The sequence below is a fragment of the Myotis myotis genome, unplaced genomic scaffold, assembly GCF_014108235.1.
Source record: "Myotis myotis isolate mMyoMyo1 unplaced genomic scaffold, mMyoMyo1.p scaffold_m19_p_9, whole genome shotgun sequence".
Taxonomy (NCBI): Eukaryota; Metazoa; Chordata; class Mammalia; order Chiroptera; family Vespertilionidae; genus Myotis; species Myotis myotis.
The window spans coordinates 31,708,396-31,724,277 of NW_023416401.1; the positions used below are offsets into that span (position 1 = coordinate 31,708,396).

The following is a 15,882-nucleotide window of genomic DNA, read 5'->3' on the forward strand; positions in this document are numbered from 1 at the left end:
GTTGGGTTGCCAATTTGATTCCCGGTCAGGGCAGCTAATCGATGTTTCATTCTCACATCGATGTTTCTCTCCCTCTCCCTTCTTCATTCTCTAAATACCAATAAAAATATTTTTAAGTAATTATTTTTGAATGATAACCTTTCTGAAAATTGAAGGACAATGTAGATTCATTCCAATAGTTATCCAACATCATTGGTGTGTTTCAAATATAAAACCAACCATTTGCAAGTAAGCTTAGATTTTTATCTAGCCAAACTTCCTCATTTTAGAGAAAATAAATTAAATCCGTGGAGGGTTAAATAATTTACTCAGAGCCCACAATTATACAGGTAGGATAACATTATTAATTGTTCATCCTGTGACAACGAAGCTGATATGTATAGATTAATTATGACAAATGGAGAAGACCACCAGGATCTCCGGCAGACCTTTCCCTAATACCTACTCTGTTACCCACAAGTGTTCCTTCAAACATTCATTTGAATATGAATAAAAAGAATGTTTTAAAAAATCAAGATTTAGATCATACTTGTTCTTATCCACTGTGAAATCAGCTGCAATGCCCTGGCTGCTGTCCCTGCTCAGTGAGGCTGCTCCCCTGCCCTCTCTCAAGGCTAGTACAGCAGGTCACATCCGTGCCCGTGAATGGGACATCATGCAGACACCCTTCTGGAAGCATTTAGCACCCACCGCATATGCTTGAAATGATGGCAGAACGGGATGAGTCTATGCAAAGGTTGACTGAAAGCACACATTCGTTAAGAATCTTTTTAAAACCTGTATAAAATGTGAATGACTTGGTTCTTGGGGGATGGTTTGCTGTGTTACTAAAAAAGCATGACATGACTTGCCTCAGTAGCTTATATGTTCTCTCCCTTACAACCTGCAGTCCTGTCCACTCTCAAACCAGTTGCCAAGCCCAGGGTCCCCAGCACATGCACGCTGCTGATGCCACCCTGGAATGCATTTGCGTTAGCACTTCCCGCAGCCGCACATAGTGGATGATATGTAGCATGATGTGTGATCTCTGATAGTCCTTATAACTCTTCTGTTCTCATCTTTTTTTTTTCCTTTCTATTTCAATTACTTTGAGCAGCATCAAGAAAAAATTACCAATCCACCAAAATGCGTAAGTCCCCCTGTGAAGCCATGAAATGCTTGTTCTACATGACACCATTTCATGCTTCTACATCCTAAACTCTGACCATTTTCTCCTCTGGGAAAAATGTCAAGTTTAGGTGTCGAGAGCTCTCATGACTTGACTAATCACTACAACCTGAATTGGAAGAGATAACAAAACCTAAGTGAGTTTACAGTTTGGTTTTAGAAAAAGCTTTAAAAAAAAAAGTGACAAGAGGCTAACCACCCCACCTTGCAAGGCCTGTGCAAATGCACTGATGTTCATTTTTGTTTCTCCTCCTGTAACACGCCCCTCACTCACTCGGCTGTCTCCCAGCCTCCTTGCCCCTCCTGACTCTGCTGCTCTCTGCCAACAGGCTGGCCCACCCTGAAGGAAGCCTGCCAGACCTCGCCATGCTGAACCTGACCGCCAGCCCGGAGAAGCTGGAGGGGAAGCAGGGGGCTGAGTTTGGTGAGGAGAAACCAGAGGGATGCTCTGAAAAAGTGGAGAAGGGTGAACTTGGGAAAGACGGCGAGGAGGAGGAGGAGGAAGAAGAAGATGAAGAGGAGGAAGAGACATCAGGTAATTCACTCACTACCGGGAGCTGCTTAGGAAATGGTGGCAGACAGACCAGTGAATGAAGCACAGATTTGCACCAAACAGATCCATATTAGACCCATTGAGTAAAACAAAAATTGGGGAGTGGTGTTGTGGTCGCTCTAGTGAAATGTTTCTGTTCCATTTGCAAAGCCAGAAAGAAGAAAATGACTAATTTGATTGGAAGCTATGATTAAAATGAGCCTGACCACATTTTGTGAACTGAGGCTGGGTCACGCTGATGCTTAGCGTTCACCTGCTGTTGCCAGGGGAGCAGGCTCTTCCCACCTCGGGCAGCCAGCTGCCTGGCTGCTCCCGCAGGCCACCGAGAGCTTTCCCCACTCTCTAGTCAAGCCCCTGGGAGGAGCATGGCACTTACAGAAGCATGACTTTGGCAATAAGAATGTCACTTAGATGGAGCTCGTGCTACTTAATATTCCCAGGAAATTAGGGAATCATAGTTCAGCTTTAAGAGATAATCAGGTCAAGATTCTTCTTCACATTAATTAAATTAAAAGGGAGATAAAAGTAACCTTGTCCCTGGACATGCTGCCTAAGTCATCATCACCACGTGGGAGTCTTAGACTACCCTTCACCAGATTTTGGTAGTCTTAGAGTTTACCCACTACTCTTATTTTGCATTTTCTTATTCCAAACTGAACGTTACAAGATATGCTTTAAATAATAATGCCTCCCTCTCAAAAACACACACACAAAACAAACATGTCCACTTTTTGTATGTTCTTGGGTGAATTCCTGTTTTGCAGATTTAAGGAACAAATGGCATCTGGTGATTGACCGCCTCACAGTGCTCTTCCTCAAGTTCCTGGAGTACTTTCACAAGCTGCAGGTGTTCATGTGGTGGATTTTGGAGTTGCACATCATCAAAATTGTTTCATCGTACATTATCTGGGTCTCTGTGAAAGAGGCAAGTGAACATTTGTTGCATCGTCAGGTCAAACAGTGGGGCATTATTTTTCTTTTCCAACCGTCTATTATTTTTTGGACATGTAATTCCCAATACATTAGAACATCAAGACCTAAGATAGGCACATACACTTTATTTTACAAAAAAGAGAAGGACAATTGTCCTGAAGGAAGGGAAAAAAAGGCTCCTGGCTTAGTTCCTAATTGGCTTGGTCATATTACAAAGGTGACTTGCTTTCATTAGTTGAAGTGGTGAGAGCAAGCTGCCTTTCTGTACTACAAGTGAGAAAATCTATCTCCCCAAATTCTCTTTGAGAAATAAACAATAGTTTATGTTACCAAAGAATAAACTTGGGTTCCAAAATTTAATAAAATTATTAGTAGAGTTCACCTTATTTATTATTGGACTAGAGGCCTGGTGCATGAAATTCATGCACAGGTAGGGTCCTAGGCCTGGCCGGTGATCAGGGCCAATCGGGGCCTTCCAGCTGCCAGCTGAGGCCTCCCTGCCCAGGCTGCCGGCCGCCAGACGGGGCCTTCCTTCGTTCCATGCTGCCCCCTGGTGGTCAGTGCACATCATAGTGAGCAGTCGAACTCCCAAGGGGACACTTTGCATATTAGCCTTTTATATATATAGATGTTTTGAGACAAGACAGCAATGACACTTGCTATTTGTAGCTCATTACTTTTGATTAATACAAAATATATCCTTTCTCAAAAATTGCTGATCAGTAAATGGCAAAATGAGAACTAAGTCAGCATCCCCTGTTAAATCTTTAAGAGGTGTGACCACATTCTTTGGATTCAAACTATCCTCAGCCAAGGCCATCAGCCAGGGAGCTTGTTTTCACAAACGTTCATGGTCATTCTACCATAAATACTAAACCTTTCCAGGGTTATCATTATGGGCATCTAAGGGAGGAGAGGACTCTGAACAAGAATTTGTTATAGAAACCTTTCTCATATAAACATTCCTTACTGAGGAATGATGCCACTTTGGAATGACATAATTTAAAAATATGTAACATTCTCTTCCCCTTTTATACATAACTGTGTTTTCATTTCTAAGCCTCCTAGAGTGCTCTAGGAGATCAAGTTATTCTTTGAGGAAAGGGACCATACATTTCTTCTAGTATCTTTAGTAAGTCCCAGAAGGACTGGCCAATTGTAGAAGCTCAATGAATGTTTACTGACGGAAGGAAGGAAGTAAAGAACTTTGCAAGCTTGATATTCCTCCTAAATGTCAGATGATGTTTCATTGTTATTATTTTGATTATTACTTTCACTCTCACTAAGCATGCATTTAGCCTTTATTATATGCTTATAATAAATTACAATACATTGAATACTTACACTGTGCTAGATGCTGGTATAAAAGCATTAAAAACACTTCTGGTCTCAGCTTGCAGTCTGATGGTAATGGCTGGTAAATAAAACCAGTCACATTAACTATTGGGTTACAGGTGTCCCCTAGAAGCTCTGGGCACACAGGGAGGGAGATAGATCACACGCAGAAGGTTGCATTGAAGTTGCGGGTTCTCTGAGGGAGGGGTGGGTAAGCACAGGGCCAGGAACCACAGTTCTTGGAGGCTCCTCTCTCAAGGCAGTGGCTTCAAGCTTCATAAGTTTATGTTCAGATAAAATGGCAACTTGTGTAAAAGTGTTTTGTTAGGAAGGCATTATGGAATAAAATTACTGTCCAAAATTCTTTGATAATGAAAATCACGTGGACATTTATTCTATAGGATTATCAGTCCTTTCCTAGGAATTCTGACTTGTTGGGTATTAGTGGGGGTCCAGCTATTTGTCTTTCTTTTTTTTACTGTGCATTCCATGAGATCCCTATCACCAAGGAAGTGATGAGACCACCGTCAACCACATTCGCATTGAGCAAAGTGTTCCACTTCTCCGAGCCCCAGTTTTCCTCTTTGTAAAATGAGAAAAAGAAAAACACCCACCTCACGGAGTCTGCTCAGTCCTCATTTCACTTGATTGTCTGTGACACTGGATATTAATGATCATTTTCTCATCCTTGAAACTGTCTCTTCTCTTGCTTTCCAAATCAGCACACATCCCAGCCTTCCCCCCACGGCTTTGGCCCTTCTCTTCCTGCCTCTCTCTTAGGGTTCTTCAGGTTCTATTTGCACACCCCTTTTCTGGTTCTAGACTTTCTGTGGGTGAGCTCCTATGATTCACCTGCCATCTACATGCAACGAGTTGTAAATCTGTGTCTTCAACCAGCCCCCTCTTTGAACTCCATTCTCATATCCCCAGATGACAACTGAACATGACCTCACTCTGCCTGTCCCCGAAGCACCTTCACTGAATATCTCCAACACGGAGCTAATTGCCTCTATCCATATTGGTCCCCTTTTTCAATTGCTCTAACAGATCTCCAGCTCTGCTCTAATCCTCCATCCTAATACGTATTCTGTCACGCAGTCAGAATAATCTTTTCAGCATGATCATGTTAATCTTCTACTTGAAAACTTTCAACAGCTCTCTGTCATTCTCCTAATAACATGATATAACATTGATCTGGTCCTACACCACTTCGCCATTTCCTTTCCTAGACGCCCAATCTGCCTGGTAAATTTCAAAGTCCTCTACAATGGACTCAGATCACACTGCTCTCATGGTAAACTATGTGCTTCTCTGAAGATGTCCACTTCATGCTTTCTCTTGCCTGTAAGGCCTTGGGCTAGTGAGTCCTCTGCCAGGCTAACTCCTGATTGACCTCAGGTCCTCTGGGCAATTTTCCCCAATGCTGGGCTAGATGATCAGCCGTGTGTGCCCACACAACTCGGCTCACCCCAGCAGGGCACTTCCTCTGTCATGTTGTCATAGGCTGTTTATCTAGTTCTCGCTTGCATGACCCCATGTGTTTCTTGAAGACAGGGATCCACATAGGATATGTTACCTTGAACCTAGTTAGGACTTAATAAAAGATAATATTTTTTCTTCTCTTTTTCCTCTAAAATTTTATTGTACTATTTTTATACTTAATGCCTTAAATACATAATAAAAAATAAAGAGACTTAATTTTATAATATCCTTATTAGGACTTACTTTTTAACATACCACTTGCTGATAACTGAGGAGGAGGAGTCACCTAGCTAGTCAAAATATTTTGTTAAATGCTAACATTTATTTTGTTGGTGAATGCTTTACATTTACAGGGCACTTCTACATACAGTATTTCTTTCACCCTCAATTAACTATGTAAGGCAGCTCTTACTACCCTAAGATTTCAGCACTTAATTTTAAGCAGTTCCTTGCTCTGGACAGTGTCTTGTAGTTAAGTAGAGTAGTACGTTACAAATTGCAGACTTAATACTGCCCTGGAGTCTCCGTGTTTCTTGCTGTCTAGATTTGTGAGCCAAACAGGAACCATACCTCATAGCCCATAGAACTTAACACTTGTAGTACATGTTCAAGCTTGTCAATTGGCTGCATGCAGTTATTTTTACCTGGTAATATTAAATATTCGTAGGAAATTATTTTAATAATATTCAGATATTATTCTAATAGTACCCAGAATAAATAAACATTTTCCATGGCTGAATAAGATGGTAGTGCTTCTATACCATTCAGTGAATGATTAGCTATGGAGAACTGTTAGACATGAGTACATATCTCCCTAATCAACAAATACTTACAGTCTTAAACCAAGTTGAAGTCATTGTCTTCCCTCTTTTTAAAAATATATTTATTGATTTTTAGAGAGTGTGAGGAAGGTGGGGTGGGGGAGGGGAGAGAGAGAGAGAGAGAGAGAGAGAGAGAGAGAGAGAGAGAGAGAAACACTGATTTGTTGTTTCACTTATTTATGTATTTATTGGTTGACTCTTGTATGTCCCCTGACCTAGGATCAAATCTGAGACACTGGCATATCAGGATGATGCTTTAACCAACTGAGATACCCTGCCAGGGCCTTGCCTTTTCTCTTTACACCTGCCCCTCACTTCAGATCTATCTCAGTAGTGGCACTGTTATTCTATCAAGCCAGAAAACTGGGAGGCATTCCTTACACTTTCTCCCTGTCCTACCAGCACCCCACCTCCAAGCCAATCAATCATTAAATCTCGCTGATTTCACTTCCCATCTCAAATCCATGAGTCTCCCTATCTCTGCTCCACTGTCTGAGTTTGGACCCTTGTCATTGTTCTCCTGGCCTATTAATAGTGCATGTGACTGGTTTCCTTTCCTCTGGTCTAACCCCATTGATGCACCTCTGTCCTTCAGTTACATGGATCTAAATAAAATGCTAATCTTTCCTTAAGGTTTCCCTGTGTAGAACCCTTCAGACTCACTATTTTCTACACAAGGGGTTCATGGGCCACAGCATAGTTTTAAAAGGGTCTGTCAAAAACGTAGCTCTCAGCCACATCTCCAGTCTCAGACTGCAGTTCACTGCTTTCAACTCTGGAACTCCCAGTTGTTTATGGTCACCTATTGCCACCACACTCCTTTATGCTCACACACACTTTATCTCAAATGCACTTCTCACTTTCTTGGCCTGGCTAACTTTATGCACCCCTCAAGGATCAGCTCAGCATCATTCTTTCCAGGAAATGCTTCCTGAAGCTCCAGATGGGGCCAGGGACCCCTTCTGGGTATTCTCACAGGAGCCTGTTTGCATCTATAGTTTATTACTGCTACGTTATATTGACATCATCTGGTTATATATCTGTCTGCCATACAAGACATATATCTTAGCATCTAGGGCAATGCCTTACACATGCTCAGAACTCAATCAACTTCTGTTGAACTGAGCTGAACTGAATAAATCAAATTGCCATGTTTTGTGGATGTTATGCCATGTTATGTATTTTTGTCCCCATTTCTGATTTTATGTTTTCAGGTGTCTGTGTTCAACTATGTATTTTTGATTTCTTGGGCTTTTGCTCTGCCATACACCAAGCTACGCCGTCTGGCTTCAAGTGTCTGCACTGTCTGGACATGTGTGATCATCGTCTGCAAAATGTTGTACCAGCTGCAAACCATTAAGCCTGAGACTTTTTCTGTTAACTGTTCCTTGGTGAGCCTCAAAGACGGGGAATCTTTCTGGCCTTTAGGGAAACGAGGTGGCTATTGGGGAACCTACATCCCCAAGCACATTCTGTCTGGCCATTAAATCACCTCCGCAGGTTGGATACATTCTGGCCTAGAATGCTGGGCCCAAACCTCTATTCCTGATGAGATTTCCCTGTCAAATGGGTCTTTCCCTCCCATTTCCCTCATGTTCTTATGCTCAAAACTGAAGGAGAATAACCTGAACTCTCCTAATCTGTGGAGCCAATTCCTTTTCTCTTCTTTTCAGCCAAATGAGAATGAAACAGACATACCCCTCAACGAGTTGAACAAGTCTCTACTCTACAGCGCTCCTGTGGATCCAACGGAGTGGGTGGGCCTGAGGAAGTCTTCGCCGCTGCTCGTCTACCTGAGGGTAAAGGCTTCGTTGTGCTGAGTTGGGGCCTCTGTGTAGTTATGTTCTAGAATCCTTTCCCTTGAAACCCCGCATATCACAACGATAGGAACCTCATCTTATGTGGCATTTAGGATCGCCTTCTAGAAAAATGACTCAATATTAAAATCAGTATCGTACTGTGCTGAAAAGGAATTTATCAAGTAGTTTGTGATTAATTGAATAAAGTGTGATAGATATAGTTGCTGGAACATTATAGAACCCTAAAGGACGGAGGGAGACTGTTAATGTCAGACATTAAAAGATGTCCAAAATCTATTATGTTTTAAAAAATTTTAGAGCACCGTACATAGTATATTCTCTTTTAGATACAAAGAAAAAGATGAGTAAAATATAGCAAATGGTCAGCAATGATTATTTCTGAGAAGTAGGTATAGCATTACAAGAATTTTTTGCTGTTCAAATTCTGTTTCTCCACAGTTTTTAATAAAGGGTATATATTACATTTAGAGGTAATCAAATAAAGAGCATATTTTTGAAAAAGGAACTTTGCAAGCAATTGTAAGAAATGTAATGAAAGCAATATACTTCATATTTTTTCACATTCTACTTTGATGGATAATGTGAGTAATCTTAGTAACATTATGCTGAGAAGGTACTTAAAAATGAAACATTTATATGCAACACCTGGAATTTTAAAATATACCAAGGATCCCTTTTCTCTTTGACTTTGGCAGATATCATATGGCAGATAACATTTGTAACGTTTATAAATACTATTGACCATATCTGTCATGTAATATGCAGATGATATCTACCATAAAAAGCTGTTTTATGGGTAAAACAAATTGATATTTGAAAGGAGTGATTAGAATAGCATCTGGCACATATAGTTCCATAAATGTGAACTATTTTATTATTATTATTATCATCACTATTATTATTGTTACTATTTTATCCTCATGTTTCTCAACACGGCTCTCTCTAGCCAGATTTCAGAGGTGTTAAAAAATGTCCCCTCTATGCTTATCCCACTCCTCCAGCTTAGTGTGTTTCCCAGGATGTCCTTATAGAACACTGTAGAAGTGTGTGGCACTTCTGGTGCCAATAAAGTTGGACCACCCTCCCAAGATAATTGGACACTGCTTCCTGGTACAGGTTTGTGCTTTTTTAGGCTTGTGTCTAGAGATTCTAGGTCATATGATAATGTAAATCAGCCTGATTTGCATAATGGAGATAACTCCACCTTGTTACCAGAAAGCAGGGAAAATGAACTTTGAATTCAAGACTACTTATTATAGAGATGGGATTTTATAAAGCATTTTACTATTAAACATCAAAAATGGAATCAAATTACTTATTATGAGGATAGTTTAAAATTACCAAATCACAAAGCCTTTGGCTTCACATAGCTGTGTTTTCTTGCTTTGTAGAATAATCTGCTGATGCTGGCCATTCTGGCCTTTGAGGTCACAGTGTACCGCCATCAGGAGTACTACCGGGGGCGAAACAACCTCACGGCCCCTGTATCTAAAACCATCTTTCATGACATTACAAGACACCATCTGGATGATGGAATTATTAATTGTGCCAAATATTTCATAAATTACTTCTTCTACAAGTTTGGTCTGGAGGTGAGTTTCCTTGCGGGTGTGTTTTCTATTCTCTGTGACAATCCCAATAGCTGCTTTTGGCCAGTTGGCCACAGGAGTTTCATCCTGCACCTCCAGACCATGATTACTGATCCTCGGGATCAGCAGGAGAAGATGCTACTGAAGGACTTACCTGGCCTGGCTGAAAGTTTTCCAACACCATGTGCTAATGGCCCCCTTGCAACAGGGAGCTCTGCCTCTCTGGGTCTCTGTTGCCCTACAGACACATGGATGCCTGTCACTTGTCATTGTAACTGGTTCCTTATAAACCGGAAATGCTGTAATTTTTTTTCCTGTTTCCTGCATGTGGAAATGTAACCTTAGCCAAAATGAACCACTTGACCTGAAATGGCTGTGGTAGTGCCTGTTCCTCAGTAGAATGAATTTGAAACAGTGACTTTCATGAAGAGATCATAGCTGTAGTTCTCTTCATGGTGGAAGTGGTTCCTGTAAATAGGGAAGTACTCAGTGTTTCCCTCGGAAGTAATGTGTACAGTACCTGTGTCTAATCTGTACAGTATCTCCGTCTTCACCCTTAAAGACATAACAAGAAAAGACCTGGTGAACATGTGCAGAGAAACCTACCTCCGGAAGGCAGGTCTCTGCCCCTGCAAAGGGCTGATAGCTGACACCACTTCCCTTCCCTGTCTAAATCCAATTTTTTTGCCTCTTTTTTCCTTATGCAGACCTGTTTCCTACTGTCAGTCAATGTAATCGGTCAGCGAATGGATTTCTATGCCATGATTCACGCCTGCTGGCTGATTGCCGTCTTATATCGACGCAGAAGAAAAGCCATCGCGGAGATCTGGCCCAAGTACTGCTGCTTCCTGGCCTGCATCATCACGTTCCAGTATTTCATCTGCATCGGCATCCCCCCTGCGCCCTGCAGAGGTGTGTGGCCTCCCAGGAGCGGCTGCTCTTATGATCCAACCTTACATTGGGCACAGTGGGCAAAGGGCAGCAAAGAAGCTTATTGATCTTGCTCCTCACCACCTCCCTCCCTGCAGATTACCCATGGAGATTCAAGGGTGCCAACTTCAATGACAACATCATAAAGTGGCTGTACTTCCCAGACTTCATTGTGCGGCCCAACCCCGTGTTTCTCGTCTGTAAGTGTTGCAGCCTTGGGGCCACAGAGCACTGGTATTTGGTTTTATGTTTGCTAACCCATCTTCGTGCATTAGACATTAGTGTTTTTGCTTCTTCCACTGCTCTTTCTAATCATGCAAAAGGCTTGTCTTGATGCATTAATATCACAGGTCATTAATGGCTTCTACTTGCCCTATTAGGCATTTGCAAAATTAATAAACATTGAAATACCATATTCACTTTCATAACTTATCTCCCAACACACACACTCTGCCCCCCAACACACGCCCCTGCACACCCACCTTCTAGAAGGTAGAGTGAGGAGGGAGGCCTTGTATTTTGTGAATCCGTTTTTCTAGCTGCCACCACAAACCAAATCTGAAGATAAGACTGTGCTAGCCAGGAAGGTGCTACTCAAATCGCCCCGGCTCCTCAGCTGGGCCCCAGCCCCAAGTCCTTTCAAGGGCAGACTGATCATCCAAAGGTCAAGGTTATCCACTCCTACCCAGGGAGTGCTAGATCCAGTGGGAAACCAAAGAGCAATTTAGCTGCCTAAACACATGCAGATTTAATTTAAAGAACAAGGCAATTTAGGTTGGAGGCTGCCTGCCCGGCTAGAGTGAGGGTCTGTTCTGGGCTGTTGGCCACCAGGACCGCTCCATCAGATGTCTCCACTCTCAGGAATGGACCCATAATTGTCAACTGCGGTCATCCAGCCTTCACTGCAGTATGTGCTCTGGGAAGAGTCTTTGATCACAAATGTAAAGGGGAATGGAAATGATAGAGAAAATCAGAAATGTCTGCTTCTACCACGTGTAAAAAGATTAAGATGGGGAAAATGCTCAAATGGCTGCCTCAAAGCATTGGTAGGAGATAAGCACAAATAAAGAAAGTCTTGAAGGCCAGTAATTGGCACCTGACACTTTCAGTCACCAACGTGCAGACACAATCCTAGGGCTCTCCCACTTCATGCCCCTGGAATGTCTGTGGTTCCTCTTGCAACCCCCATGGTAAGGAAGGTGGGATTTGGCCCCAACATTGGAATCCAGTTTAGGAACACAGCCCCCTTGAGAGTTAAGGAGCAGCTCATGCTGTATGGGGACTGTGACCTGCATCTGTAAACCCAGGTTTAATGATCTTACCTCTGTCTTGCCAGATGACTTCATGCTGCTTCTGTGTGCCTCCTTACAATGGCAGATTTTTGAGGATGAAAATAAGGCTGCAGTGCGAATCATGGCAGGGGACAATGTGGAGATTTGCATGAGCCTTGATGCAGCCTCCTTCAGCCAATATAACCCAGTCCCAGATTTCATTCACTGCAGGTAAGGACAGCTGCATTGTTTCAAAGCCACTTTGGTGCGTGCCCTTCAAGTATATATCTCTACTTCCTTCTCTCTCTCTCTCTCTCTCTCTCTCTCTCTCTCTCTCTCTCTCTCTCTCTCTCTCCCATTCTTGGGACACTGAGAGGTGCTTGTACACATAAAACTAATAAACATGGGACAGAGGGCTTCCGTAGCTAAAGCTGAACCTCTGAGTCAAATATATAGTATGGTTGTTTTTTTAAATATATTTTATTGACTTTTCACAGAGAGGAAGAGAGAGAGACAGAGAGCTAGAAACATGGATGAGAGAGAAACATCGATCAGCTGCCTCCCGCACACCCCCCACTGGGGATGCGCCCGCAACCAAGGCACATGCCCCTGACCGGAATCGAACCTGGGACCCTTGAGTCCGCAAGCTGACGCTCTATCCACTGAGCCAAACCGGCTAGGGCTATAGTATGGTTGTTACCCTCATTAAAGTAGAATCTCCCAACTTAATGTTTTTATTTGTTTTTGTTGTTGTCCTTTGATGGTTTGGTTTTATTTTCCAGATCATACTTAGACATGTCCAAAGTGATCATCTTTAGCTACCTCTTCTGGTTCGTCCTCACAATCATCTTCATCACTGGGACAACAAGGATCAGCATCTTCTGCATGGGTTACTTGGTGGCCTGCTTCTATTTCCTGCTCTTTGGGGGTGATTTGCTATTGAAACCCATCAAGAGCATCCTGCGTTACTGGGACTGGCTGATTGCTTACAACGTCTTTGTGATTACAATGAAAAACATACTGTCAGTAAGTGGCTCCCACTGTGTAACACATTTGTGGTTTCAGTGTAAGAGTAAACAGTCAACTCAGTGGTTATTAAAAACCCATCATCCATCACACTGCTCTCTTAAAACCCCCAAATGAGATGCTGCAAATTCAGAATTCAAATGACCGTTTATTACTCTTTGTTTTGCCATATTAAGCAGAATCTTTTTTTCCACCATTTCAAGGTCACATGATGAGAGAATATGTATTCATCAGAATAAACTCTAAAACATATTTTATTAATTAAAATCCCATCTTTTCTGAGGACTAATTTATCATCATTCTTACTAGTGCAAAATGACCCTTTAAAGTCATATTATGTTGGCTAAAAGCAACTCTCTTATCTAGAAAGAGTTATAGAATTATTAAATACAAAATCATAGTTCTCTATGACATTGTGTGGGAGAGGAATGAAGTGAAATAGACTATTGAAAGCATGAATGTTTTATGTGCACATGAGATGTGGGTAGATAAGAAGCAATCACAGTGTCACAGCTGCCTCTGAGCACAGGCATTCTGACCAAGGCCCAGCTAAGGCAACAAAGGATTGAGGCAAAAACCACCTCTTTCTTCCTCAAAGTTTGGCTGCTCTGCTCTTAAAGTTCCATGTTCCAGAGCACAGCTTTCTCCCTGACCTGATCAATAACTCAAACTGCCCCCTTGTAACCCCAGCGTCACATAAAATCTTTTAGGACACAGTTAAGTTATTTGTTATTTCAGGATATTAAACAATAATCTTCCATGAACTGAAGGAGTTAATACATCTGTAGTTGGCCCTAACTTAAAGTTAATCCTAGTACCTGCTACTCCCAGGTTATAGGTGATAATGCATTAGAAGAATAGTGATGTAATGACTTCCTGCTTCTCCCCTTCCTAACTACTTAAAGATGAGCTCACTGGGCAGGCAATTTAACTCTGAAAGCATTTGATTTGGGGAGGGAGGGAGAGGGCAACGGCACATCCATTGCTATATTTGGAGGTCTTGGAAAGTCAAGTCTGTGTAACCATGAATATGTGTTTGAATAATTTATTTTGTCTACAACCCATTGAAATGTTGATTTTCTAGTTGACACTAAAAGTGACTTTTATTTATCAATTTTACCGCACCAGTATTTATGTACATTTGGGGTAGCACTGGGAGTTTTAGGAGAGGGTATGAGAGACAACAGAACACCATTTCATTCTAAAGCCAATCTGATGGTGAAGGATCTGTTACTAGAAGCTGATCCCTACAACCATTCCTGGAAAATCTGTCTACAAAGTTCATTCATTCATTCTGTAAACCTAAATTGCACTGCTTTTGCTAGGCACTGTTTTATATCTTGAAGAGCTAAAAATATATAGCACTCAAATTTTATCCTCAAGGAACTCACATTCTGGAAGGAAAGATAGACCTTCTTATAATTATATGATCTTTTGATGCTAATTATCACAAGGGTTCAGGAAAATAAAACAAAAAAGGGGTACTTAATATATTACCTAGATAAGTTGGGAACAGGCTTCTTAGAGGTGATGCCATTTGAACCCATCAGAGACTTGAAAGAGAGATTGAAGGGTATCCAGGTAGACAAGGCAGGGAGAATATTCCCAACTTGGGAACCTGAACAAAAGCATGGCTGTGTAGGACTGAAATGTGAATTCAGAAAGCATGTACTGATGCTGGGTTACTGCTGATTTGGGAGAAAATTCTACTTATATTCTCCTATCTCACATGTCCCCAAGAAATCTGCATAATTCAGCCATCACTTTTATGTGCTGGCTTACAATAATTATGTGTAATACATGACAAGAAAGCATTGTTATGAGACAAAAAATCAAATCAACAAAAAACATATTCCTTTACCCAGAGAATTGGCAAAAAATAAAATCATCTCCTATTCTAAGAACCATATATCATTAATGTTTTATGTTTGTGATGATGTCCTGGCAGAGAGCATAGGTTTCATATGTCTGACAAGCCAGGAAGTAACTGGACTAAAATCAAAGTCCTAGAGTGTAGTGCTTACCCATTCACTATCACAGAGTTCAGCTTGTTTCTGTGATAATCCAAGATTTCCTCTTTGAAAAGAGAGGTGCTTCCAAGTGCAGCAAACATCACCTTGAAGATGCTTCCTTTACTCATTGGGCCTAATTTTCCCTGGGAAATGATGGTGCTCTGGAAGCATTCATAGCACCACCCAGTGGTGACTGTAATTTTACGCGTCAGTACCTCCCACAGTCATTGGCACTGAGACTTTGTGAATTCTTGCACCTGTTAGGATCACAAGACATCAAGCTTTTTTTCTGGGTGCAGAATTTCAGAATTTGCCTTTTCCATTTGTTTTTCAGATAGGAGCATGTGGATACATCGAAAAATTGGTTAAAAATAGTTGCTGGTTGATCCAAGCTTTCAGCCTGGCCTGCACAGTCAAAGGCTATAAAATGCGTAAGTATGAGAAGCATATTTGGGAATGGAAGAACAAAGAGGGAAGGACAGCTGTATTGTTATAATTTAAACGTTGGGCCAAAACATGTAAAAAGAGAGAGAGAGAGAGAGAGAGAGAGAGAGAGAGAGAGAGAGAGAGAGAGAGATAAAAATGGATTTCAATTTGATCTGTACATGGAGGCTATAGGATTGCACTACATTATGACTCTATTGTCCATAACAAGGAAATGCTCCTATTCTGGACATCGTGGATTGTCATCTAAAAACATCCTAAATCCTGGCAGGTCTGGAGGCTGGGTGTTGCCTGTAGTAGCTCCCTGAACATTTTGAATTATGATTAGGAAGAGTACAGATGCCCACTCAAACCTGTGGTTGTGTGCAGTTAGAATCTTCGGGCATCAATGTAATTCTGACTTCCATGTTCTTTTCTCCTCTGGAAGCTCAGAGAACCTCAAACTCAGGAAACAAGTGGGAAGAGCTGCAGATTTTTTGGAGTTACACTCCCACCAAGA

The 15,882-nt window shown here is 41.7% G+C and overlaps 1 protein-coding gene across 5 annotated transcripts in view; it reads left to right on the forward strand.

Annotated features, from left to right (window-relative positions):
• Nucleotides 1–15,882, forward strand: part of PIEZO2 (piezo type mechanosensitive ion channel component 2) — a 342,209-nt gene that overhangs the window by 265,901 nt on the left and 60,426 nt on the right. For all 5 annotated transcript variants that reach the window (XM_036322510.1, XM_036322514.1, XM_036322512.1 and 2 more), the window contains 10 exons: nt 1,497–1,702; nt 2,485–2,645; nt 7,506–7,682; nt 7,965–8,090; nt 9,503–9,703; nt 10,408–10,612; nt 10,729–10,830; nt 11,967–12,132; nt 12,684–12,927; nt 15,274–15,370. In XM_036322510.1, coding sequence (XP_036178403.1) covers nt 1,497–1,702; nt 2,485–2,645; nt 7,506–7,682; nt 7,965–8,090; nt 9,503–9,703; nt 10,408–10,612; nt 10,729–10,830; nt 11,967–12,132; nt 12,684–12,927; nt 15,274–15,370 — 1,685 coding nt within the window. The remainder of the gene's footprint in view (nt 1–1,496; nt 1,703–2,484; nt 2,646–7,505; nt 7,683–7,964; nt 8,091–9,502; nt 9,704–10,407; nt 10,613–10,728; nt 10,831–11,966; nt 12,133–12,683; nt 12,928–15,273; nt 15,371–15,882) is intronic.